This window comes from Ciconia boyciana, chromosome 1, assembly GCF_034638445.1.
Source record: "Ciconia boyciana chromosome 1, ASM3463844v1, whole genome shotgun sequence".
In the NCBI taxonomy this organism is placed as follows: domain Eukaryota; kingdom Metazoa; phylum Chordata; class Aves; order Ciconiiformes; family Ciconiidae; genus Ciconia; species Ciconia boyciana.
In genome coordinates, this window is record NC_132934.1 from 120,480,811 (window position 1) to 120,506,784 (window position 25,974).

Genomic DNA, 25,974 nt, shown 5'->3' on the forward strand with positions numbered 1-25,974 from the left:
CTATTTTCCCATTAACTTTAAACATGAGTTGTTGTACTGACTTCACAAACGTTGCTTACACTTTGGAAGTTAAGCAAACACTTAAGTGCATACTTAAGCACTGGGATGAGTCCAGGCTCTATGGCTCAGCTTGGACTTAGAAACTCAGTGTTGACAGTTATGCAAAGTTTTAGCATGTGTAAACAATGACACTGAAATCACAGGAATTATTTACAATCGCTTACAGATTTTGTAGGTTCGGTGGTTTTTTTCTTGGGGGGAACCTTCCTGCAGTAAAAAGAATGATGATTGTCCAGATTTTGGAAGCTGCATTGTAGTAGTAGCAAAGAATTGGTGAGACCAAAGATATATTGTTTTACCTCCCACATTTATTTCTAACTTGGCTGGCTATCTTTCTGTACCTCCCACGCTTTTTTGTAGCTGCTTTCGATTTGGCTACTACACTGAGTTTGTTGAGATCCGAGGATCAGACAAAATAGACAGTACAGTATCATGTAACATGTGGAGGTGGTATTCCTAAACAATCGCTCTTGTCTTCTGGCAACCATGACAGGTTTCTTAGTGGTATCTAACATGTTTATCTCCTAAAAAGGCCACGTAGTCATAGCTGGCTTGTCGGGTTTACGTGTGCATCAGTAATGCTCATCTGAAGCTCTATGGGCCTGCAAAGTAATTCCTACTAAACATAAAAAAGTAAATGCAGCAGTTTCCACAAATATTGCTAACCGAGAATATTTTCCCCTTCCCCTACAAATCCCTGGGTTGTCGTAGTCCTGCCATCAATTTGTGCTTGCCACACCAGAAACCTAGGCAAAGATGGACCTGGGACTATCCTGGAGAGGAGTCCATGGTAGGAACAGATGAATAGTGGCATCTCTTCTAGCATAAGAGTTTTGGGTAAAAAGGCACTCTTTTCTCGCTGTGCAGCCATGCAGGTCACTGTGAGACAGTGGGAGCTTGCTGACCAGCTATGCAGGTCACTGGGAGACAACTGTGGTGATGGGGGATAACATGCTTTTGTTTTGCAGTCGGGGAGGGCTCAAATCACAAAAATGATGAGCTGTCATAAGTGACCTAGCTGGTGTTCCATTATTGGGCCACTAAATATCCTGTAATTCGGAATTAGAGATCAAAATTAATTTCCTACAAAACCTATGATCTGGAACAGAGTCTTCACACTTTGAAGATTGCTCACTTTATTTTCCTGCTTTCTGATAATGCAGCTGATGGAAACTTCCTAAACAGAATTTCACAGGTAATACTTATTTGGGACAAGATCTGTACTAGCTAATTACTTGGAAGGCCCAGATATGTTTTGCACCTATTTTTTCAGAAGTAAGACATCTCATTTTTTCTCTGTAACCTACTACCCAAGAGTTCTCATATCATAATGAAGTTCTAATGACAGGCCTTTTTGTTTCTAGAAAAGTTTCAGCTGAGAAGAGAAAAGATGGCAATTTGGAAAACAGGCAAAGGCATGGTAGCGAAAATCAGGGATACATTCCAGAGGAACTGTGGAACACAGAACAAATCCCAGGTGAGTCTAAGCTGGTGAATCACATATTGTCAAACTGCTTCTCAACATAGGCATTTTGGACAAGCAATTGGTCAAGCAATCACATTACAAGACTTCACAATACTTTGTGAAGGACGTGTGCTTGGCCTGAACCTTTTCAGAATACTGTGGATTTTCTAGAGTATGGTCCTTCAAAAGTATTGAGAAAACATTAAAGTTCTTTGCAGCTGAATTTAGTTTTAGTCCTGGGTTTGTTTTTTTAAGTGCTTTTGTTCTTCCAAATATCTTCTGGGGCCAGAGGTGGGAGTACTGGATTCCCATACGATAGTCAATTTAGGAAATATTTTACAGTTGGTCTGTAAAAACAAAAAAATCCACCACCACCAACAAAAAAGAACAGAAAAAAAAGAGAAAGAAGGAAAGAAAAAAAGGCAGTTAGTGAACTATGATTTTACTGATAAATGACTAAGGCATTATAAATTCTAGTCCTTAAGCACAAAGACTCTTCAAAAGCAAATGTAAATCTCCACCAAATCGTTACCCACCACTTGCATTTATAACCACATTATTATCAAAACGTTTAATCAAACACTTAATGACATAAAATTATTGTGCAGAGTCTATAATCCAGGCATACATCCTTTTCTCTCTAACAAATAAATTGTGAAGAAATAAGTGCAGTGGAAAGATTTCAAGAGCATGTGGTATTGTAAAATGTAGGAGTTATAAAAAATAAAAGGAAAACTAAGTAGACCTGGACAAATTGATTCTACTGGGTCCTAGATGGGCTCCTTTCATATCGTTAGTGTGCTGGGTTGACCTTGGCTGGCCACCAAGTGCTCACCAAGTCGTTCTATCACTCCCCCTTCTCAACAGGACAGGGGAAGAAAATAAGATGGAAAAGCTTGTGGGTCAAGATAAGGAGGGGGAGATCACCCACCAATTACTGTCATGGGCAAAGCAGACTCCACTTGGGGAAGATTAATTTAATTTATTGCCAATTAATAACAGAGTAGGATAGTGAGAAAGAAAAACAAAACTAAAACCACCTCCCCCATCCCCACTTCTTCCAAGGCTCAACTTCCCTCCTAGCTCATCTACCTCCTCCCCACAAGCAGCACAGGGGGACGGGGAATGGGGGCTGTGGTCAGTCCATAACACATTGTCTCTGCTGCTTGTTCCTCCTAACACTCTTCCCCTGCTCCAGCATGGTTCTTCCCACAGGATGCAGTCCTTCACAAACTTCTCCAATGTGGGTCCTTCCCACAGGCTGCAGTTCTTCAAGAACTCCTCTGGCATGGGTCCTTTCCGTGGTACAGTCCTTCAGGAATGGACTGCTCCTGTGTGGGTCCCCTACGGGGTCATAGTTCCTGCCAGAAAACCTGCTCCTGCATGGGCTCCTCTCCATGGGGCCACAGCTCCTGCCAGGAGCCTGCTCCAGTGTGGGCTCTCCACAGGCTGTAGCTTCACTCAGGGTACTTCCACCTGCTGTGGCATGGGGTCCTCCACAGGCTGCAGAGTGGATATCTGCTCCACCATGGTCCTCCATGGGCTGCAGGGTGACAACCTGCATCACTGTGGTCTTCTCCACAGGCTGCGGGGGAATCTCTGCTCTGGCACGTGGAGCACGTCCTCACCTCTCTTCTTCACTGATCTTGGTGTCTGCAGGGCTGTTTCTCTCACATTTTCTCACTCCTCTTTCCCAGCTCCTGTTGTACAGCCTTTTTTACCTCTTCTTAAATACGTTATCGCAAAAGTGCCACCAGTGTTGCTGATGGGCTCAGCTTTGGCCAGCAGCAGGACCGTCTTGAAGCTGGCTGGAACTGGCTCTGTCTGACGTGGGGGCAGCTCCTGGTGTCTTCTCACAGAAGTCACCCCTGCAAGCTCCCCCACACTACAAAAACCTTGCCATGTTAGCCCAACAAGTTAGCTAGAGTTTGGCTCACAATATTAAATCATATTTAGCTGTATTCCTGACCGGCTTGTGGTTCATGCCATGGCGGACACCAAATAACAGTGATCTTGTATGTTCTTGTTACAGGAATTGCTTCTCTTCCCCCAGTGTCTTCAAAGCTCACTGTTCCTGCTGCAGATTTACATACCAGTTCTGTACCAAAGGTAATAGTAATGCTGATATCTTGACCTTTTTTTTCACACAGTGCGTATCGTACTATATCCAAACATAGATTTTGGGTGGAGATAGACATTTATAAGTCAATTACAGCTGTAATTGGGTAAGTGGAATGTCCCTTCAGCATTCCTGAATGTTTGATTTATAAGGGTAAGTGCCCTGGGTGTTAGTCTCGGATTTAGATTGATTTGCGGAGGGGGGATGGGAGGTGAGGGAGAAACAACCACCCCTGATATTTGGAAGAAATGTCTAATAAAGCTTTTGTTACATCTGTTCCCCTCAGCACCCTGCTACATCTTCTTCCCCACCTCCCAGGCTAAAGTTACGAAGTCACAGACTTCCCCTCATAGAATAATAGAATATCTCAAGTTGGAAGGGACCCATAAGGATCTCCGAATCCAACTCCCTGCTCCTCACAGGACTACCTAAAAATAAACCATATGACTAAGAGCATCATCCAGACACTTCTTGAACTCTGACAGGTGTTCAGTCAGTGTCTGCTCTTTCCTTTCCATTGCTTTTCATACCTTTCCTCCTCCAAATGTCAGCTAGGCCTTTCTGCTGGCCAGCATGATGGGTAGCCCTGGCTGGGACAGACATTCCATAGGTAAAGCCAATTGTCTTTTCATCATTCCTGTGATTAAAAAGTCTCCTTCTCTCTCTCCACAAGCCCACTTAGTACCATTAATTAATTCTTTCATCCTTGCCAGCTGGAGTAACTCTGGCTTGGCTTTTGAGAATTCACCTCTGTGTATATTATACATTAAACCATTATAATGTGGAGGTTTGCTTTAATAATGGAGGGCATGTAATAATGCTGGACAGCTGTTATATAGGTGCCTTTGCCAACGTGGAGGTCTGCAATGTTCTTGTTGTTCTCCCCAGTTGCCAGACTGGAGGAGATGTGGATATAAGATGGAGGCCCTGTTGAAGGTGAGGTTTCAGGTCCCTTTGCAAACAAAATGCAGTGCAGATAGAGTAAATAAATGTACATTTTCTCTGGATCATTTCTTGATTGTAATTTCCAATTACTCTTCCACATTGCAGAAGTTGCTTTGGTCAGGAACTTTACACTCATCTTAGAGACCTTTAGTATCTCAGCAGTAAATGATGGAAGGGAAAGCACACAGCTAACACCCAGTCCACCCTAGAGCTTTGCCCCCTTTCCACATGGCTAACATGTAAAGAAATAGAGCTCAGTGTTTATTCCTCTACTTGTTCCATTCTCAGCTACCTCTGTTCTGAAGGGTGGTGCTGGGCTCTCTTAGCTTCTAGCACAACAGCAATGTGGACCTTAATTTATGCCATATATTTGTAAAATACATTTAGCACCTCCATGATGGTTTTTGCCAATATTCTCTTGGGAAAGTGGCAGTGATGTGGTACCGAGTTCACTCCTCAACACAGTGATAACTCATTTGTTTTTGAAGAGCTGTTTCAACATGTACAATGCAGAAATCTGTGTTGGGATGACATTGCATATAAATCATAGCAGAGTGTGTCTAGTTCTTTTGGCACAGAATGAAATTTAGGAAGTACTCAATCAATGATTTAAAACAATGATTAAAATAATAACAGTAAAAATAATAATGATACTGATGTATTGTGGCTGGTAGTTATTATGTTTGCCATTAATTACTTGTCAAACAAAATACTGTTAAAGCAAAACTGAAAAGCATGTACAAAACATCTGAGGGTTCAGTGTGGATCTATAACCCTGAGCAAAAGTTTCAGACAGTGTTTGATACACTTATGAACAGGATTATAAAGCACTGGCTATGTTTACATGCACATTACAGTCTGCTCTGAGAAGCAAAAGAGCTTGTGCTGAGGACCCTGTATCCGCCCTATACACATTTCAGGGGGAGGCGATAACTTCAGTTAGCTGTAGCCATTTCCCAGTGACTGGGTGCTCATTGATGGTTGATGTGCACTGGTTGTGCACTGGGGTGGGGGGGTGGGGGGCATTAAGCCATTTGGTGTCATCTGAAAGGTATCCAGTTTGGGTGCTCTCAGACAGCTCCTCAGAAAGAGCAATAGTGTTGTGAGAGGGGACCATCAACAGACTGGGTTCACAAGCATTGGGTTCATGCGCCTGATTCAAACTGAAACACAAATGTAGGTGCAGCGCTCCATGTCAAACGCTAGATTAGATGGCCTAGGAGGTACCTTTCAGCCCAGTGGCCAAGGAAACATTGAAATCCATCACAGGCACACAGGATAAAGTTGAACCGTTTCTGTTAAACCAGTTGTCCCTGGACAATATTTGGTACAAGTCTGTTACGGTGGCTTCTAGCTGCATCAGTAATTGCACACGCAATTTTGAAAAATATCAAGAGATAAGCTAGCGGTGAAAATTATTTATAACTGTTTTCCATATGTTGGAGGAATATTTAGCAATCTAAGAATGGCTTGTGAAGACAAACTATTTCTCAATTTGAACAGGGCTTCTCAGTATATTGTGATGACCCCATCTTGTATATTCAGGAGCTGATAAAGGCTGATGAAGGTTTACCTTAAATTGTGGATTTGCAGTCCATGATTTAAATTTATGGCATTATATACAAACATAGTAAAACATTTCCCAGACAAAAACGTGTTTTTCTTTTACATTCCTAACCTTCCCTGTTAACTGCATAATAGAGGTTTTCTGACAAAAAGTGTTACTGGATACATTCTAGTAGAGTTCAATCACTGCTGTTGACAATATATTGCATAATAACCACTGTGGTGCTCTTTCGTTATAATATATTTCTTGTCAAGTAGGAGAAATCAGATGGCAAGCCATTTAACTGTTTGCTGATTAGTGCTGAATCAAACAATTTCTTCAGAAACCACCTGCCTTCCTGCCATTGCATTTTCTAAGCACAGAAAGTTGTGTTTCTCAGTTGGCTTTCCCTGCCTGCATACTGGAAACATTCCCAAAGGTTTTTCATCTTTATTCTTCTGGACTTTTTAATGAGAAATAGGGGGTAAAAAAACAAGAGGAAGAGAAGTTATCCAGATAATTTTTTCCATAGTGAAGGAGGTCATAAAGGGGTGGACTCCAGCAAATTGCCTCTCTCTCCCTGGATAATCAAGAAAAATGAGCAAACATTCTTGCAGTGCTTCTGTGGAGGTCAAGAAGGAGTGAAGAAACCAAGTCATCCCTCAGGAGCAGGGTGGGGAAGGAACAAGGAGTCCATCTACTGATGGAAAGAGTCACAGAGACTGAAGACCTAAAGCCTTGTCTCTCCACTTCTGCAAGGTGAAAGAAGTTAAGATTTCTGTGGTTGGCTTCCTTGTCACCTTATGGGATCAGGATTAACCACAGCAACAAGGCCAGAAAATAGGTCCATATGGGCAAAGTTTGAACGGAGATTTTTAAAACTAAAAGAAGCTCATGGATGTGGGGACGAGATGAAAAGCAGGGCAATCACAGTGAATGAAGATTTTTCAAGTTAACATTTTGACTGGACAGAGGCAATTGTACCTGCTGCACAGCCCATTCCTCCCACTCCCAGGAGAAAACTGGATGGAAAGTTTCAGCACAGGTCAGAGGCATTAGGCAGTCTCCCTGTGTCTCTGAGGGTATCAGCTTCGAATTTGTTCCCTTCTGTTCCATATGTAAAAAGTTACAATTTTAAATGATTTGAGAGATTAAGGGAGACTTTGTATCACAGGTTTTGTTTCCTCAGATGTCCTTGCCCATGGACCAAAGCCTGAAATACCTGGTGGGTCTCATTGTAAAAGGTGACAACAGAAAATCACTTAGGTCAGCTATTGGCCATTCAAACTCTTTGAATCAGAAACTAATGCAAAACGTTCACAGAAGATAAATGTTGCCCAGCAGTTGCACTGATCAATTCACAACACGAACAAAAGATTTGGCAAATCATCTTAGGGAAAAGTAATACCTCAGCAAAGAAGGAGGGGGGAAAAAGGGTGCGTGAGACATTTAAAAAATGATGAATATCGAACTAAATTATTGAGCTGAGGAGAAAATTACCAGCCACTGGAAGAGGAGGCCAGGAGCATCAGTCAGGGGTGCTGGAAGGTCTTAATCCTGATTACATTAGCCAAGAAAAGGTCAAATGGAGAGTAGAGTTACAGGATTCTGTTTAATTGCATATTTTGTTACTGCCAGCGATGGGAGGAGAGTGATCCTTGCTCCTAGTCCCAGGGTTGAGCTGCAGGCCAAACGGGTGTTAGGGACCAAGGTCCCATCTGAGGGGCTGTTTTTCATGCCCTGACCATTGCGCAGAGCTCCTTCCAAAACCCACGTGCAATGAGGGGGATCCCTTACCTTGGCTCTAGCAGATTTTGGGGCAGTCCCACAGACAGTGTAACCTGAACAAGGGCCGTAGGGCCAGTTCTGCCAGGTCCCTAGTGCCACCTCCAAGGAACTGCATTTTTTCAAGTCCCACTGGTACAAAAGGAGCTCTAAGGACTCAGCATCTTGCAGGACTGGACAGTCTCCTACACAAGCTTCATAATTAGTCCATTTAATATGCCTTAAATGTCTGTATGATAAATCAGAAGACCATTTCATAAGAGGGAGTGAGTGCTCATTTATAGTGGGCCAGATTAATCCTTGGTGTAATTCAGCTGGCTTCAGCACAGCTATAGGAGGCTTGCACTTGCCACCACAGCCACACTCCTCCTCTCCAATCCAGAGTGAGTCATGGCTCCATTAATGGGGAAGGATCTATTTTTCTTCTTAACTACTCCAAATGGCACTCTATAAACTGGAAATATTATTTAGTTGTGGTTGTGGTTTTATACTGGGAAGGAAATGAATGATGAATTATAGCTCCATTTATTGCACTGTATATAACTGCTCTGACTCTGAGGATTGTTTGAAAAGAAAAATTAAGCTATCAAAATCAAATTAAAAGGTCAATAAAATAGAAATATAAACCAATGACAGCAAATAATTTTACCCCTACTGATGAAATGTACTATAGAGTATGTCATGTTATGATATTCATTGGTCAGCATATCTTGATTAAGAGACCAATAAATATTGATGATACAGATATAGAGAAGGCAGGTGCAGTTTATAGTATAATTTTTCCAAGTGTCTGTGGAAGAAGGGAAGGAGTGACGTTATGTGGGTGGGATTAACCCACAAAGAAATGCGAAGGAATTTCCAGGCTGTATGTCTATTGATGGACAGGGAAATGTGCTGAGTGTATGAAAAGTTGACAGGATGAAATTGGTTTGCTATTTGAAGCAATAGTGTATCCAAATTATTTTGAGGGTGTCCAGAACTTTTGGGTGGATGTTTTCCTCTAAATGAAGTGAATTTGGAATGAGAATTAAAAACTGAGGGCAGGGGGAAAAATAACCTTCAGAAACAGAAAGTCGTGCCTCCCTGATTTTTTGTTCTAACAGTTAGCCAAATGTGTGATGCATGCAGACACATTTGGAAGTACTCCTACCACATTAATTTCAGCAATTTGTTCTAATGCAGTCAGACTTGGATTTTTTTGGCTGGCTAATAGCAGGCAAAGCCTTCAGTTTATCACACATTTCCACAGCATCAGTGTCTGAGGAGCTGCCATCTGTCAAATCAGTTTAAAGATCAGAGCCCTGTTTCATAATGACAGATGTGTGTTCATCATTCATATCACTGATGTCATATGGGTTGCAGAAATGACTACAACACGCTTGTAACAGCAGAAGTCCTTCTTTCATTGACTGAAGATCGGTATTCAAAACATCACTGAAGGATTCAACCCTGAAATCAGCTGATACACACACTCATTTTACCTTCTGATTCATCCATGTATTGCTAGCTCTCTTTTGTCTGGCTGAAGAATTGGAAGAGATGGAAAGATTTGGGCCTCTATTTCCCCAACCAAACCAACAAACTATGCAAAGCTTTTCCCAGTATAATAGTGCCTTTATAGTAATCCCTATAAAAGGCATCCAGGGCAGATGATAAGTCAACAGGCAGGCTTTGAAACATGGGACTGTCAAATATCCATGGTTAAGTAGATGCCAAGTAGACAGTACAAAGAGATTTAAAACTATGCAAAAGAAATGCTGATGGTATTGCATCCTTACTAATAGAGGGAACCACCTTAGAAACTCACTCCTGTAATGTCGGGCTGTGCAGCGAACCACTAGAGCTGTCTTTTGTCCCTTCAATGTGTAGGATGTAATGAATAATGAAACCATTTTTTCTCAGACTAGGACTGGCAGGACTAGAAGAGCACTGAATTAATCTGAAGAAGGAAAAACTTTGAAATCAAAACCAAGCAGAGGCTCTAGCAGCTGTAGCGTATCAGGGTCTAAATATGAAATGGTTGTTGCGGTCCTACTCCTCTGCATTTTGTATTTGTAATTTGTTGTATGAGATCTTCTATAGCATCAGAAAATGAGTTTTAGGGCACTGACCAGCAGACAGCAGCCTCCATTTCAGTTAAGTTATAACCAGTGAACTGCAACCTCAGTGAGGCTATGCTACTTCAGAGAAAGCTCCACAGAAAATGGGGCCAGTACACAGCATGAGTTGATGGAGATTCGTGACATTATTCATTAATTGATATCAGAGCACAGTGAGAATAAAATATAAGTAACCCAGGGCATTTTCTCTAAAGCAAATAACTATGAAAGATGCAGCAGGGCAGAGGCGAACCATTGTGGGCACAGTCCCCACCCCAGGAGCAAACTTGCTGCTCGATTCCTCCTTTGATGGTGAGGAGAATTGGCATGACAAGGCGGGGGCTGGATGGCTCATCCCTGCAGATGAGATTTTTAAAGCAAAAGAAGCATGCTTGGGTTACATTTTCCCCAGTGCTGTCAGGGAAGAATAGGGCAGTCTAGATCCAGCTGGTGCAAGTCCTCTGGCTCCCTCCTATTCAAAATCACAGGCAAACCAAAATCTTCTGTAGTATTGCCTACTAATGGCCATTCAACATTACTTGGTGAGCTTTCTGATTAAGGTCTTTTTTCCTTTAGTAAATCTGGGTGCAATACAGCATTTTTGTGCAACAAGTTCTGGGAAATATTCCCGCCCCAGTGTTTTGCTAAACATGGGATTCAAATAATGACCTATGTCAGACATTTCAGAGGCAGTGTTCAATGAGGTGCTCTTGGACCCCCTCTGAAACTTTCTGGTTACTCAGTATGCTAACTAGTTCAGTATACTTTATACTCAAAGGACAGTCCACAGTATCTGGGAATACTTGCTTTCCACAAACATCATGCTTGCCTTCAGCTTTTTTCAGATTTTTTTTTCCATTCTGCTTGTAAATTTGTTATTTTTGGGGGCAGCAGTAGTAGAGAGCTTCTTAAAGCCTCTGTCCTAGTGAGAAAGCCTGCCGTAACAGACCTGTAACTGAATGATCAGGAAATGCCAAATAACTGTTCTGCCATAAATGGAGTAAATCTCATCATATATTAATCTCCAGGGTAACACAGACCAGAGGAAACTTCTGATGTACTCTGGAAATGAATGAGTGATGTCTCTGTTGAGCACCAGTAAGGTCTTTGGGCTGAACTACAAGAAATTAAGTGCAGCAGAGAGATCTTGGAAAAGGTGTCTTGAGCAGAGACAGGCAATCCTGTTACTTCCCAGAGCACCTCTCCTCTCCGCAGAAATAAACAGTAAAGAAGGGTAAATTTAGAAAACAGCAGTATGTTCTAGCAACAAAAAGGGATGGGGGGGGAGAAAGAGGGTTGTGTTTAAAACAGAAGGCAGCTGTCTTACGAAATGTTTCTAGGATAGTTATATTTATCCCATGGTTTTCCTTGAGCTGCTGGGACTCATTAAATACCAGAGACATGTTGTCCACATTTGTTATCTAACATTTTCCTCTATGGCTTATTCAATAATGTATATGTACCAAATGCATTATTTAAGGTATTTAATACTGGAAGAATACCAAGGCAATACAGATTGTACATGATTAATGCTCCAGAAACAAACCACAAGAAGATTGGTCAATAGTTAGGAATCAGCTTGGGCTTGCTAAAAAATTCCGTTGGGAGGAACGGTGAAATTCCCATTAATTTCCAAGGGCTTGAAACTAGATGGGGAAGTTGCAAGGAACAGTAGCCAGCAGATAACATCTACTTGGAGGTAGATAAAACCAACACTGGAGCTAGCCGTAGCAAAGCATTCAACTGTAGTGTTTCATTTAGGAAGCTATGTGAAGACACATGTTTATAACTTTGGAAGACATTTTCATTTCTTTGTAATTTGCTACTTTGTAATTATCTATGTGAGGTCTCACTACTACATTTAAATATCCAAAATGTATGTTTCTTGGGTGCATTTGAGAATTAATTTTTCTTTGTCTTTTCCTCTGCAATGATATTTTGTAAAAGCGCATAAGTAATTAGGACTGGAAATCCACTGCACTGATTTCAAATGAGGATAGGGTTTTCAAAACTGTGGAGCACTTGCCCTGCACTGATCCCACTGGGGTCAGTTTGAAAACAGGCTGCTGTCAGTGGAAGTGGAATCATGCCAGTCATGGGAACTTTAAAAAAAGCCTGCCTTGAATAAACACTGAGATGTTGAGAGCGGTCTTTCAGATACATGAAATACTGGCGTGCTTGTTGTTGCAATTTCTAATGTATTTGGAAAGCAATGTCAGATGTTAAGTTTTTCTTACAGCTTAGCGGGTAGTTTCTTTAAGAGAACCAGAGGAGAAACACCCAACATCATGTTTTGCTTAAAAGAATACAGACTGCAGAGTCCACAAGATGTTCTCAGATAGCGTAAGACCAGTTAATGAATTCCCAGAACTGCCATCAGTGTGTTGCATGTGAAGCTATTGTTTTGTTCTGCTGTTCATCCTTTCCTTTGTATTTAGATTTTGAGTGGGTTCCTGATGATAGATTTCGTTTTGGTATAATGCTTTGGGGTGAGGGTTTGGCAGGTAACCTCCTGAAGACCCTTGCGGGACTGTTTTCCTAGGATTTCTTTTAGTTCTATAACTGCTTTTACTCTCCCATAGGTGCAACCTCAAAGACGTACCGATTACCTGATCAGCCCAAAGAAAACTAGAAACGTAACACTTGTTTAGGATGTACTTCTCCAGGAAATTTCTCTATCGGTTGCATTTTACACATTTGGATGGCTTCCTGCAACAAAGGAAGGTTAACACCAGTTCTCTCAGTTTAAGCTATAAGTTATTTTTCTTTTTTTCCTCATGTAATGAAATAAAATTGCAACCTTTATAATGTAGCATATGATATCTCAGCAAAATAATGGACATAAAATACAGCCTTAACTTCAGAGACAATGAATTTGATGGGACTCTACAAGAACAAGAATCCATGCTTTGGGTCCCAAGGAAATCAGCAAAACTCCTATCAGACAGAAATGTTAGGTTATCCACAGCAAGATCAAGGACTGGAACTGCAAGAGATTTATTAGTTCAGAAGAACTGGTTAATAATAATACTGGTTAATACAATATCTACTGCTTTTTTAATGTACTTTATGTACAGCTGATCATCTTGAGCTTATAGATCAACAACATTTTTCAATTTCTGTTCTGTAATAAAATCAAGGGAAGTTTTCATGAAGGCTGTTTCAAAATTTCTAACAAAACTATCTTTGGATCAGAAATTAATTCGTTTCATTTCAATACATTCTTTTGTTAAAGGTATTTGTCTTAAACCTGAAGTTCCAGTTTTAAATAAAAAACAATCATCACCCACGTGCCAAAAAAATCGTATTTTGATTGAAATGCAAAAATATTAAGTGGAAAAATGTGGATTTGAAACTCCTGACTTTTAAGAGTTGTTGCTTGAATGCTTTATGTCTCTGTTCTACTTGTGGGCCGAATTTGGCAGCCAAATGACTTGGGTCACAGCAAATGGTGGCTGCTGGTATTCATGCTGGATCCTGTTGTTTCATCAGGGATAGAGTTGATAATGACCATGGGAAATGCACTTTAGCTAGGCAACCTTGTTAGCAGAGCAGATCTGGCACATGGACCCTATATGTGCCTTCCCAATCTAAAAATAATGATTTCTAGCTGAAATGTTTTTCGGAAATTTTGTATTTCATAATAAAAAGTTCAAGCTTATTAGTTTTTTACAAAAAGACAAACTTCTTCTAGAAAAACAAGTTATTTTCAGTGTACTTGTCTTTCTACCCACTGAAAGCATTCTGAATTATTCAGTGTTTTGCATGTTAATCTTTTGTATGAACCAATGCAGGTGCTCTTTGAGTGCTGAAAGAAGCTGCTACATAGAATTACTTTCAGTGATAATCTGTGCAAGAGAAATAAGAAATTTGAAACCTGAACTCAGAAAAAAGAAGTTGTTTTGCATGTTTAACATTTGGCATCTCGTTAAATTGTGACAGATTTTGCACTGCTAGTCGCATTTTCAGTCAGTCTGTCAGAACAAGCGCTGAGACCAATTCACTGTCTGCCGTGCAATTGTATACAAAGCTGTTTTAAATTCTGACCGTCTACTCTCTTTCTGTCTTGATTGGTTAAGGAGGAGCTTTGAAATGCATTCCCATTGAATGCAATTGTACCAACAGCATGGTATGTAAATATCTACAGTATTATACAGAGATAATATAAGCAATTTACATTGTGGAATATCTGTGGTTTTTTCCTGAAATAACCATGCACTGAGAGAAACACCTACCTTATTCTGATACAAGTACTGCTATTGCTGACATCTCCTAGTTACTAGTGTAGCTTAATGCAATCTAAACACAAACAAAAATCCACTTTATTAGAGAAATGTCCATTGCGTGAGAGAGATAGGCCCAGGGTAACACCAGCCTATGACTTGGGGATAAAAACCATGGACCTTTGGCTTTCTGTGCACGTGCATGGTTAGCAAGCCTTCTGGTTGTCAGAAAAGTAACCCTGCAGTACAAAAATGAAAACTGCATGGAGGCCGTAGTTTCCCAGCAGAAAATGTTGATCGGTTAGAATGTATTTTGAAAAGGAATCAAACTATACTGTGTTGTTTGTGTCAAAGCCCTTGCTTTCAAGCTTAGCTTCGGTATTATTTGGCATAATATTAAAGCAGCCAACCTAGAACTGAAGAAAACCTTTTCTCCAATTAATCTGTATCATTCCACATTAATAAAAAACATTGTTGTATTGAGGCCACGGGCAGGAGGACACATGCTCTGAGCCAAAAGGCAGAGTCCTGTGTCAGCAATACGGTGCCTTCCATGCTGGGGAGTCCGCACTGAGATTTCCATACTGTGCTACCTGGTGCTTGAGGCTCTTCAGAGGACACCAGCCATGCTTCTCAAATTGGTTTTCAGGCTGTGGTTGGGCAAAAGCACCTCCCGGCACTGCTGTTGAATGAATGAGCTGATGTGAGACCCCTGATCTGGGAACCGTGTAGGAGCCCCCTTCCCTGCTGACATCTCCAAGCTGCAGGGGCAGACATCAGGGGCGTGCAGCCAGGTCACCCTCCAGCTGTGCATCTTGCCTGGGAGCTGGAGACTGCTCCAGCGTGCCACACTTATCTCGGGGACCACTTGCCAGCAGATGATTGCCACCGGACAACACACAGCAGCAACAGGAATTACACCCCACTGACTGCACATCTCAGTGGCTCGAGCAAACAAAGGCTTTTCGCACAAATAGGTACCACAACCATGGAAACGTGCACATTAACCAGAGTCTGGAGCTATTTTCCTTCCTGCCAGCTACAAGAATGCATCCCACACAGCTCTAGTATACTCTTAACAGCATTAGCATGGGGTTAAAAAAATTCTTATGGTGTTCTTGAAATTTATAGTTGGGGGTATTTGTATGCTTCCAGATTTGTTTTCTTCAGGCATGTTATACAGCCTGTATATCATCTCCAGTACTAGCTGTTACTTATGTTTGCAAATAGAGCTCCACAAACAACAATACATAAAATACAGAGACAATTTTTAGCACGCAGGGAATATAAAATATTCAAGCACTTTCAGAAGACACAGTAGACTAAAAATATTGAATTTCAGGCACTTTATGGAGACACCAATCTTTTGTACACATGCATATTGATTTATAATTATGACTTGAGGGACATTTTAGTAATCTAGAAGTATCTAGTTTTTTACTGCTCACAGACTGTGCACAGTTGGATAATATAAAACCCTTCCACGTTTCCTTACAAAATGTTCCGATTTACATTCCATACATGTATATGCGGGGAAAAAAATGCATTGGAGATAAACAGTATTTCATTCTACAATAAGGTTTCCTAAAGTTGTCTCACCAGTTTTATATTTCACAGAAAATTCGGGCTACCTTTAATACAAAGCCCCTTAAAGATAACACTGGCTTCATGTGGAGGTTTCTTTTTACAATAAAAAAGCACCTCAGGTTTGTGTGGGCTGAGCAGAATCAACAGATTAACTCTTACTGAAGGGTACTCACAATATTGACTAAACATTTGGTTTCTTACTGATCTGATTGAACAGAGCTTCTATTTTCAATATTTATTTGGTAGAATATATAATACGTGGTGCTGCCAACCTAAAACACACCATTCTCAAGTATTTGGGCCTCCCAGCGACAGAGGTGGAAACTCTTTGGTTACTGGCCTCACTATCTCTTTCCTCAAAAGGATCCTGCATGAGGCAGGAAGGACACAGCTTCCTACAAGCTTCCCTAGCAGAAGCTCCTGTAAAACCAGAGGATGGTCCCCTCAAAGTGTTGCAGATAACTCGTTACCCTTTCCTCTCCACCCAAATAGATCTTACCGATGTAAAAGAGGGCCCACCTCCAACTCTCCCTCCCTAAATTTCTCTAAATCCCACACCCACATTCCCAGAAATACAATAAAATTAATCCAGTGGCCTCACGGTAACTGTGTAATTAAAATGAAGCAATTGGTATGCACCAAAATGGTCTCACATGGTCAAGCTATAATGAAAAAGCTCTAGCTGCCAGCAGGGCATTTCTCCCAAAACACCTTTGGCATCTTAGTACTCTGTTTCAGAACAGCCTCCAAAAACCCCTTCTAAAGATGAGGTTGAGAATTGAAATTCATAAAGCCACTTGATATGGAGGAGCACGCTCTCAGTAGATGTGACTTTTATGATTAGACTCTCCTCCTACTCACCACGATCGACTCTTGTTCCCCAGGCTATAAACTACCTGTCTCTTCTTCCCCCTAGGTGACAAGCAGCTTCATTTGACTTTAACTTTCTCTGTCTCTCACTTTCCTCCCTCTTTACCATCCTTTCTTCTACCAAAGATCTTTTCTTTAAACAAAGGCCTAATTGATACATACCTAATTAACATCTGAGCATTTGTTCTCAGCTTGTATTTAGCTCTGAAAATTGCTGCTTCTATTTCAGACCTGAATAAGGGCTTGCATACCTGAAAGTTTGCCTAATATTTCCAGCAATACCAGCTGATCCAATAAAACATACTGCCTCTACCTGCAAACTTTCTCTGGCCCGTGCACACACACTGCTGGCTGTGTATTGCCATCATCCCACGCACTGGGACTTCAGGAGGACGCTATGCAAATCTCAGCTGACCTTCCTGAACTGCTATTGGGAAAAATTGGAGAAAGAAAGAAAAGCCAGGCCGGGTCCACATTAACATGTCTGCACCAAACCTCCTCAGGCAGTGGAGAAGCGAGCCGTGTTGTTGTGAAGGTGGGGTTTGATAGGAGCGCTCTGCATTGCTGCAGTCTGTAGCTCTGAATGAGGTTCCTGCCCTTCTGCCCTGGGGAATTCAGTCTTCTCTTAGCCCTTCCTCACCCTGCTCTCTGTTCTTTGGGAGGTGCAGGTTGGTAACAACTCCTTTACATTATCCTAAAAATCATGGATTATTTATGCTAGATTAGCACAGATAGTTATTTAAATGAATATGGATATTTGCTGGCTGAGAGGAATATTGCAATAGGCTATTCCTTTTCAGCTCAGAGAATTAATGTCTGAGAGCTTCCAGTGTCATTCAGCGTTAGCTCTCATAGCAGAAGTCATGTCACACAGATGTTATTTATATTGTTTATTTTCTACTGTGGTATGATCACTCCCTCAAATGAGGCTTACACTAAATCCTTTTTTTTTAAATCATGTTCCAGCAAAACACTCTGTTTTTGTTTTGGGGAAAGAATGCCAAAATCCAAGGAAAACAATACGGAGATGTTTTTACTAAAGAAGCCAACCGGATCCATCTCAGCTCTGCCTCCAACTCGTTAGCTTCCCATCACAAAAAGCCCAGGGGCTGCTGTGACCTTGGATAGGTTCATCTGTGCTATTGATCCCCCCAGTCCCAATGACTTTCCAGTCAGACACTGATGCTGTGGTCTCAGCTCCGCTCGCTTGGACCGTGCAAGCAATCGTTCGTGCCCCCTGGGTGTCTCTGCTGCAACCACCAGTGTTGCTACCACCCATTTTAGACCTACTGTGAAAGGACGAAGGGAGACTTGTGGGCCAGACCTACTGCCCCACAGCTGACAGTCTTTCAGGTGCCAGACTGAATTTTTCTTTCCCAGCAGAGTAAGAATTCACAAGGTGCTACGAGCTGCAAGATGCCGGGACTGTTCCATGCCACTCTTTGGAGACCAGAGTTTCATTTAGATGTTACCCTACTGTCCTTCCAAAGGACAGGCAATGAATCCCCCTTGATGAGGCAATACATTTATTTGGTTTTACTACAAAGCCATACAATTTGTTAAAATGAACACTGTGCTCTTTATGTTTGTCTCAGCACTTCTCTTGCATGTTGCAGCACCTATGCAGAAGTCAGCAATCTTCATGATGATTTCTGGTCCACACCAAAAGAGTGGTAGGGCAGCAGTTCCTGCTTGAAAATTAGTCTTAGGTAAACTGGATTGCGTTATTTTTTGGTATAGAGCAGTCAGTCACACTCAAACCATGCAAAATAGAGGCTGTTCTGCTAAAATACAAGCAAATTTAGCAGCCATTTTGTGGACATCTGCGTCTTGGAAATTTGCAGGGCTGCTCCCTGATCCCCTAAAGACATCCTCATTAAGATCTACATTATCAGCCAAGCCCTTCGATGCTGCCTGTGAGGAGGCGGTACCTCAGCCTGAGCTCAGAAAATACATTAAATTTGATCACTGCTTCATAGTCTCCATTTGCGAAATGAACAACTCAAAGATGACAAAAAGAGATGCAGTGTCTATGCCGAGCCATCAAAATTCATTGGGGAGACACCCGAGCTGGCAGAGGAACAGTTACTTTCCCCTACTCCTTTTATCCATTGCCAGAGCAGGTAACAAACACAGAGGAGTGGCAAGGATGGGACTGCTGATCAGCAGGAGTCCTCACGCCCGGTGGTAGGGCAGTGTGCCACTCCCCGAGTAGAACAGAGCAACATACTTTGAAGAATAGCTGTAACTGCAAAACAGGTTAAAATAAAATTAAACCTTTTTTCCCTAAAATTATATATGATGGTTACATCATGGATCCTGTCATACTGGGGCTATTGCTGAATTGTGCAATGCTTAAAAGCATGAGGCAAGGTTTTACTATGGTACTGTGCTCCTGTGGCACAGTGTCATAGTGTTTTGGTGAAGAAGCATCCCTTGAGTATAATCTACCGAAATATCAGCAATATGATCATAAGACCTAATTATTTATTACCTTTCACCTTAAGATCCTGAAAAGAATTGTGACATTCTATATTGTATCAGGCACCCAAATTTGAGGAAATTTTATAACTTCATATTAAATCACAAGTCAAGATTCTGTTCCCTTTGTTCATGCAAAATCTTTTCTGATCTCAGTGGGGTAAGTCTATTTTAAAATTAAAAGATCTTTCTTATTGGGTAATATACAAATAAACACACTCCTTCCAAGGCTTCCATATTTTACAATTTTTTTCCAATGTATAAAGATTAGCTGTGTATATTAAATGTGTTTACAAGATGCGTGTACTAAAGACGATGGAACATTGGGAGGTGCAAGGGCTGGAAAGTACAAGGTAAAGGAGGAGGAGGCTGTGGTAGCACACATATGTTTCCACTGCTCTGAGCTGATACCTAATAGCTGAGCTCTTGGGAGATCCAATGAAATAACTTAGCTTTCATATGCAATTGTGATAGCATTCATACAAAGCTTGTCAGGGCCCTGAGTATGTCAACAGACTCTGTAGCCGTCTTTCTCTGCAATCCTCCTCTGCAGCCCCTTCCACCCCACACATCTAAGGGTTTAGCTGCTTGTGATTGTGGTCTGCTTTAATATGGTGATGCTGTGTAGCTGTCAATCACACTTCTGCGAAAACAGCTGAGTTGTGAGAAAGAGCCGCGAGAAGCCTCATCCGGGGCCTCTGCTCGTGCACCCCATGCTCCCTGGCTTGGGAGCTGCAGTAGCTGCCCTGCAGGCTGCCCAGCCCTTGCACCTTGCTGGCCCTGCCCTGGCTTCACTTGCCGGCTGGACCTTGAACCAGCCTGCCACTACGGACCTGTGCAGTCATCTGGGCTTTTGGGTGACCTGGTGACAGTTGCTGGAGCTGCTCTGCTCTTCTTCCTTGGGTCCCACGGCACTGTGCCCCTCGTAGTGAGGACCTGGCCCCTGCCTGCCCCGCTGTCCCCGGCAGCTCGCCGCGTGCCTGCCAGGTGGAGCAGCCCCATGCTGCTGCTCCTGACACCGTGTGCTGCTGCAGGGCCCTTTCTGAGCTGCGTAGAAGTCTTCAGTTTCCTGGCAAACAGCTGTAGGGATTCCTCAGGTTGTAAGAAAGATTATTTTGAGGGCAGATTTAAAAATTGTTTTTACAGACGCCACAAACTAAGTGGCTAGGATGCCTTCTGTAGATTCCCATAGGTTGCACATTACAACAAGGAATCTCTGTCCACCCACCTAGGAACAGAGTTACTTCCAGATTTAAGCGCAGCCCCACCACAAGGCAGCAAGGCACAGCATCGCCCTGGGGTGGTCCTGCCACAGGGGCTCTTTCTGCAATGACCACAGCACTGCCGCAGCCCTACATCACTCCCAGGACACAGGTGGGAGCATTTACGCAAAGGGGGAAGCCAGGCAGCCACTCACTTTGTCACATAACATGGGAGCACAAACAGTCTACCAAGTGGTTGTACAGGGAAGAGGGAGACAAGCCGTTTGTCTTTATTAATCTGTGTGCATCAGTATAGGAAGGCCAGAGCTGCTCACTCCTGTCGCACCATGGTACTTCCCCTAAGCAGATGCCTAAAGAAAACTTGCTCTGTGTCCAGAAATCTTTTCAGTGCAAGTGCTTTCCTGCCGAGCATCTGCAACAGTCATGTCTGAACTATGCATACCTAAGCTGCACTACTGCAAATAATGTTTTATTTCCCTCCAGAAATGTTTTCTTTTTCCCCTTCTTTGCAGATGCTTCTTTTCTCCCCCTCTGTCCTCAGTTTGTTGTCACCTCTCATAGCTTTTCTTGTTTAATCGGGAACCCAAATGCCTCAGAGCAGGTGCCTTGACTCCTCAGCTGGCTGTGAAGCTCCGTGAGCAGCCACATGGCACCGCAGAAATAATAAGGAAGGAATTCTATATCCCTTTACCCTCGGTGGCCAGACTGCTGACAAATTTTGCCCTGCATTGCAGATGCGATTCAATTATTGCAATGAACCCAATCAGAAATAATTAATGAAGACTTTCTAATGCGTATTGGGAAGATCATCCACCAAACCAGGGAGCTTTTCTTTCTTCTCTTGCTATATTGCTACACTCAGCAGCTTCATAGCTAATAAGTTACAAAGCCTTAGTTTCCTTAATTTCAATGGCTAATCCCTTTTGATAGGTCAGAGGTAGATACAATTAATGTCAGATGATTATGAAGTCATTGACAGTACTCTGAAATGGAAACTGTAAGAAGAGCTACGAGCTATGGTTACCAATGTTACATTACTTAAGTCACTCCTTTGCTTGTATTTGCTGGTTTTGCTGCTGCGTAAGATTTGCTTAGCAGGCACCTATGTCCTTTGTACCTTTTGTAGCTGCTTAATGATAAAAGTTCACAGTCGGCAAGTGAGTGACAGTGCACGCCATCTCTCATTTTCTGTGTGTTTATCTTCCAGGGAACCACTGCCTTCAGACACACTCGTGGGTCATTAACCAAGTTAATTCAAAACATCAACTAAATAGCCTGTAATTGCAACGATTTACGTGTAAGTGCCAGGCTGTAACTATACTGTTTTTCCTGCCACAGGTGCACAGTGCAGGGTATTCTGCACTCACGCAGCCTGAGTTGATGTTATGCTGGAGACCTCAGAGGTAAGAGTTCGTTGAACTCAGTTCGCTCCTTTTGCTGTGTTTTCTGCTTCGCAAACACAGTTGTCAAATGCATATAATTGCTAGCGCAGGGCTGTTGTTTTTTTCCTGTCAAGGAGCAAGAGGACTTTATGAAGGCGTAAAGATCTAACTAAAAGGTCAATTGGCATAATCAACAATTTAAGTAATAAATCTATTATCACGCTTTCAATTTCATTAACCAATTAATGATTCCTTCCCCTGGGTTAGAACTGGCATTTCAGTGTGCAGAGCATGGCGATTCTCAATAGCCAGGTACATTTTTAAATGTACTTTATGGCCAAGGTAATTTATAACACAAAAACTCCAAAGGACATAATGGTTACTTTGTTCTCTAGGCATCGGTCATGTTCACCCTTAAATTAGAACAGTGTATAATGTAACAAGGGGAATAAACATCTAATAAGGAAATGGACTTGAGTTGGGATGCTAATGTGCTTGCACATGTTTTTGCATGATCTTAACTGAAAGTAGCAAGAAACATATTCTGGCAATGCTCTTGGTCACAGTCCAAAATAGTTCCCCCTCTTTTGCAGCAGTGAGGGAGGAAAGAGAACAGGGACAGGAAGGGAAAGGCCCATTTCAGCAGCAGAAAGAAGCTGACTCTCATGTCTTCTCTGCTGTTGTAAACCAAACCTCATTCATTTGAAACTATTTTGTTTAAAGACACTACACTGAAGATCCTCTGGAGTGACTGAGACAAGATACTGGCCTATTCTGCTAACAGCTCTCCCAAGAGTCAAATCATGCATTACTTGTTTTCCAGTTTTATACTAATCATAATTTCCTTTTGCAACTGAACCCCATATATTGCTGATATATGATGTATAGGTTAGCAATAGTATTTTGTCACTGTTTTTTAATGCCGAATTTAAGCTGGGTCTAAGCAGGTAAGTAGCAAACTGTTTACAGGTGCAGAACAGAGAGTGTAATTAACCATCCTGCTTAACAAGGTATTAGTGGGTATGACCCAAGAGCTTGAGGATATGTATAAAATATGCTTTCACCTACTTCTCAGTCCTTGCCCTCATCAGTGCCTCATCAAATTGAGCTCTCAAGAGCAAACAACAACAGCAAATCCCATTAGGAAGTAAAGCTTCAGAATTCATTAAAGATCCTGAGTCACCCATACAGGCTGGTCCGGGACTGGCAGGGTTTTCCTCCCGCACCAGGGTAAGAGAGGTCCAACATTAGGCAGCCCTTGCCCTCAGGCCCTGGATTTGAAAGTTTTCTGCCTCCCAGAAAATTTGGGCATACTTCAAAGTCCAAGAAGTGCTGTGGCCTCTAGAGATGCACCACTAAGAGGCACATCCAGGAGGAGATTGGCACAGCCGTGTTCTGATAGAACTCCACAACCAAGTAACTACACAGGCTACTTCTCCACCCAAGGAACAACTTGTGACCAAATGGCAGCAGGGACCCTGGTAATGTGCATTAGGACTGCTGAGATATTCCTGCAAAGACAGAAAATGTGCTAGATATAGGAACTGCAGTGACTTTATTGTATACAGGGAAGCCCTATTTACTTGTCTGAAATTTGTATAAAAATATTTTTATATATCTCATTGCACGCCACCTGGCAACATAACAATGCATTATTGACAAAGATAATACACACACACACACAAATCTCCAGGCTTTAGATCAGAATCCCTTGCACATGGTGTCCAGAAATTTATGTTAAATGGTTGCACTATGTTTCCTTATGTGGGCTGTATTTCATAGCTGTTCCTGGGGCTACATAAGGATCTCACCGATACTGGCCCTGCACTGAGCTGGGGAACCTGACGACCTCCAGAAATCCCTTTTGACCTAAATTATTCTTTGATTCTATGAATCTGTTTGAAACATAAAACAAAGTAGATAAATGCTCACCAAAATGGCAATGTCCTCTGTAAAAGAAGCTAGCAAGTTTTTGGCCTTACGTGGAGGAGAGTTTTGTTATTTAATACCCCTCCCTTCTCAATATCAGGTGAAGTCATCTGTTTACAGTTGCATAACATCATTAAAGTTTCAGCTTCTGAAACTTTAAATACAAAGAGATGATAAACTAAATATTTTAGACAACCTGGGATTAGATTCCATTGACCTTCACAAACTCCTTGGAGTAATTTATATAAATGAACCTACTTATTATTCATAAAAACAAAATGCCTGAAAAAAATGTAAATACAGGACTATTGCTGAGTTTTGCAGCTGAGATCAGAGCTAGTCCATTAGGGCCATAGCCAGTAGTTCGTCATGCTGCCAAGTCCACTGTAGTGCCTGAACTATTTCTAATTGTCTCAAAATGATTTTCTTTCTGATCATTTGAGGGAGTACTGGACTTTTGTTTTAGTCAAATCACAGTGTACCAGGGTAAATGTTAGCCCCCTCCACGCTTCATTGCACTAGAGCTGCACAGGGACAAACCAGCTGCACAAGAATGCATTAAATCTAACTGTGCTTTTTTTCTAGTCCCAAGTAACACAATGCAGCTATTTTTAATTTCTCTGCAGCAGCAAGTGTTAAACAAGCTACATGTGACCTAGCTTGCATTTTAAAGAGGGAGGATAAGAAGAAAAATTTGTAAAAGCTGCACAGTGCCAGACTCACGGACTGTAAGGCTGGAACTGGGGGATCCCACGGCTTGGCCTTGTTCTCACCCTCCCCCATTGACATCCACAGAAGATTGTCATGTTTTAGGGGAAGGGTTTCTGCGTCAGTCCCTAGGGGTATAACCACAAAGGCTAAAAAATAGCTTAGGGTGCCTTCCTTTTCCTCATCTAACTAGAAAATTAAAGGCAGGGTGGGGTGGGAGAAAGAGAGAGAGAGATGCTCTGCCAGGACACAACTCAGGGTGGTCACTGATGTCCTGAAATTCCCTCAAGGAAAACTTGTCCTTTCATGGTCCGCAGAGAGATCCCCAAGAGCCCAGCCCCTCCAAGCTCACTTTCTGACAGTGCTTTGGAAATAATACCAAGGAAAACTCTGTGCTGAATAAAATGGCACTGCAGTGAGTCAGGACAGTGAACTACGTCTCTTTTGTGTTCATGAAACTATTTTAGAGTTATGTTGACCTTTACAAGAACCTTTACTTAATAACACCTCAATTAAAAATACTGGGTCAGAGAGAGAGCACTTTCTAGCAAGGACAGAAGGTGGACAGGGCCCTCGGAAAAGACATTGACAATTAAAATGAAATGTCACCATTAGCCTATAGGAAATGGCTAAACGAGGTGTTATTATTGGTAACACAGACATTGTAGAAGAAAGACGAAGCAAACAGAACTAAGCATTTCTTCTCTGTTAAAAGTGAGATGTTTTTAGTGAGGAGTCACCCATTCCCATCAGTCAGCTAGGAGTTGCTTTTATTTCCATCTCCGTTTTATAATTTCTTAACAGAAAAAATGCAAATAATTTCATTAAAAAATATTCAGCCAAATTAGCTATGCCTGTTCATCAGCTGAGGTCTTTAGATGCTGAACATGCATAGCTGTTTTTTTCTTGCACACTTTACGTCTCCTTTTCTTTCCATGCCTCATACACCTCTCAGCAAACTAACCATTGCTAAAAGGAGAGATTTAACTCAGTGGCACAGAACAGGCTGTGTTGAAGTGCCTGTTTTTGGGTCTCTGAGCATGCCCATTACTAAATGGGTTTTTCTAGAAGCCAGCACAACCTGTCTCAGTCTGTTGTTGCGCTTCATGGCTCAGAAATTAAAAAGTGCTGATCTTGCGTTTTCTTTGACTAGCTCAATTTCTGAATGTTAAGTAAATATCCTTACCTTGATAAGTGGAACAGATCCCATTTTGTGAATAAACTAAATGAAGGAAATAGGCCTAGAAGGGACCTCTTGAAGTATCAAGTCCATATCGTGCTTCCTACCCCCAGCCAACATTATATACAACGTTGATGCCACCCAGCTCCATTTAAAAACCAGGTATGTAGGGGTCAAAAGGCCCCAGAAGCTGAGGCTGAGAACCCCAAAGCTTCACATATCGATCCACAAATATATTTTAAAAAGATGTTTAGCAATAGAGACAAATCCTTCTTCTTTTTATTGACCTTCCTATATGTGAGTCCTAGCATTGGTAAGGTTTTCCCTCTCCAGCTAACTGCTCGGTCTTGATCCATGCCCTAACCTGGTCCA

General features: G+C 41.9%; 1 protein-coding gene across 1 annotated transcript in view; it reads left to right on the forward strand.

Annotated features, from left to right (window-relative positions):
* The window catches only part of IGSF5 (immunoglobulin superfamily member 5), a 30,030-nt gene extending 17,360 nt beyond the window's left edge, over positions 1-12,670 (forward strand). Inside the window, exons 6-8 of the mRNA XM_072852137.1 lie at positions 1,425-1,537; positions 3,558-3,634; positions 12,602-12,670. Of these exons, the coding sequence (XP_072708238.1) occupies positions 1,425-1,537; positions 3,558-3,634; positions 12,602-12,670 (259 nt within the window). The remainder of the gene's footprint in view (positions 1-1,424; positions 1,538-3,557; positions 3,635-12,601) is intronic.
* Positions 12,671-25,974: the final 13,304 nt, after the last annotated feature.